We start from the raw sequence: 2,044 nt of genomic DNA, 5'->3' as shown, positions 1-2,044 counted from the left end.
AACACACTTTTCCTTCATATTTAGTTTTCACAGTTCCACTATGTCTAAACGCTTCAAGATGAAATTCACAATCCCTTCTCTTCAAATGTGTCGCTCCAATGACCTTTCCTCTCTCCCCGGAAATCCCGTCCCCGCCATATACCGCCTTTCTCCGGTGAACTCCAAAGCACATGACATAGGATATCCAAACATCTCGCCGACTTCTTCACCGGAACACCAATGCAAGGTGTCCTCAAAGATCAACAAAGCGAAAACCAAAGGCCGAAAAAGTACCTCTAGTGTCCCAACTAAAAAGAGTGAGTTTCTCATTGATAAAATCAATGAAGAAGAAAGTGAAACTTTGATTTCTTGCTTGTCAAGACTCTCCAACGACGAAGATACCGCGATCCATGAGAAAACGGAGAATAAAGATTTAGTTAGCAGGAATAGAAGGAGGATAAATAGTGTAAAGAAGGTTGAAAGAGTGAGGTTTCAAAGTACTATAGAAAAACAAAGAGGAGTAGAAACTAAGGTTATGATGAGTAGAATGGAAGAGAAGGTGAAAGAGAGTTTTGCTGTGGTGAAAAAGTCAAAGGATCCTTATGAAGACTTCAAGAAATCAATGATGGAGATGATAGAAGAGATGGAGATGTCAGAAGCCAAGGATTTAGAGCAACTTTTGCAATGTTTTTTGGCTTTGAATTCTAGGGATTATCATGGAGTAATTGTGAGAGCTTTCATGGAGATTTGGCAACAAATGTTTGTTTGGAACCCTAAGTCAAGTAGAAATATTCAAACAAATGTTCAAAGTGAGGATGTAGAAAAGTAGATTACAATGAATCTTAGAAAGTTTTGTTTGTTTTTTTCCTTTTGATATTTTGTGTGTGAGATATAAACTTGTATGGGAATGCAATAGTGTATTTGGATTGTTTCTTAATGTCTTTATTTGGACATTATTTTTTATTAAAAAACATGAATAAGGTTGTAGGGATGATGTTCTTTTTAATAAATTTTATATCGATATAAAATCATGTAAGATGATATTTGCTTGCATATGTTGTCGAAAACAATCACTTTGTCAAAATTTTAGTTGAAGGAGTTGAAATTTTAAAAATAAGATATTTTGAAATTTAAAAAAAGAAATTGCACTAGCATATCTAACATATCTCATATAAGATCATTCTCCATATTTAGAGTTCATTTCTATTTCAAAAACATACCAAATATAGATTCCACATCCACACATATACAAAACTTCACTAGCTGTAATTTGAAGGTTTAAATGCGGTTTTGATCTCCAAAATTTTCAATTGTTTGATTTTGATCTTTCATATTTTAATTGTTTGATTTTAGTCCCCTAAATTTTTTAATTGTTTGATTTTGGCCCCCAACTTTCAATTACTTGATGTTGGCCCCTCAAGTTTATTCTATTTTGCATTTGATAGTCCTCTAATGATATGTAGACTAAATTTCTCTTTTTGTCTTTGTTTTTCTTCTCTACAATTGTATTTTTCTTGTTTTTTTCAATAGTTAAACTTTAAATGTAATATTTAAAAAATCTTAAATATTTCATTCAAATTATGTCTGGTGACAAATTATTTTATTTGAAAAAAAAAAATAGACCACCTAATTAAAATAACAAACTCTTTAGCCAATAACTCCCTTATATTTAAACATGAAGTCCCAAAGTCTATCAATCCTATTAGTCAATTTTTTATAAGAGATATTGCATGTTTGTCTGTATATTTTAAGTTGAATTAAATATTTAACATTTTCAAAATATTATATTCAAAGCTCAACTATTAAAAAGAGAAGAAAAATAAAATTGTAGAGAAAAAAATTATAAAAAAGAAGAGAAAAAGCAAAAATAAGAAAAGTTTAGTCTACATCTCATTAAGGGACTATCAAATACAAAATGAAATAAATTTGAGGGGTCAAAATCAAACACTTGAAACTTAAGAGGTCAAAATAAGCAATTAGAACATTTAGAGAACCAAAATCAAACAATTGGGAAATTTAGAGAGTAAAAAATGCATTTAAACCTAATTTAAATTATGCAACTCAA

The 2,044-nt window shown here is 30.2% G+C and overlaps 1 protein-coding gene across 1 annotated transcript; it reads left to right on the top strand.

The window, feature by feature from the left end:
* LOC131654815 (transcription repressor OFP8-like) lies at positions 1-862 on the top strand. Its single transcript, XM_058924745.1, has one exon. The coding sequence runs from the start codon at positions 41-43 to the stop codon at positions 806-808; it is 768 nt and encodes a 255-aa protein (XP_058780728.1). The 5' UTR covers positions 1-40; the 3' UTR covers positions 809-862.
* The last annotated feature ends 1,182 nt before the right edge of the window (positions 863-2,044 follow it).

This window comes from Vicia villosa, linkage group LG3 (genome assembly GCF_029867415.1).
Source record: "Vicia villosa cultivar HV-30 ecotype Madison, WI linkage group LG3, Vvil1.0, whole genome shotgun sequence".
Lineage (NCBI taxonomy): Eukaryota > Viridiplantae > Streptophyta > Magnoliopsida > Fabales > Fabaceae > Vicia > Vicia villosa.
The sequence above is the reverse complement of the archived record's forward strand: the minus strand, read 5'-3'. Positions and strand labels throughout refer to the sequence as shown.

Coding starts and splice junctions, on each gene's coding strand:
- LOC131654815 (XM_058924745.1), top strand. CDS start 41: ATGTCTAAACGCTTCAAGATGAAATTCACAATCCCTTCTCTTCAAATG.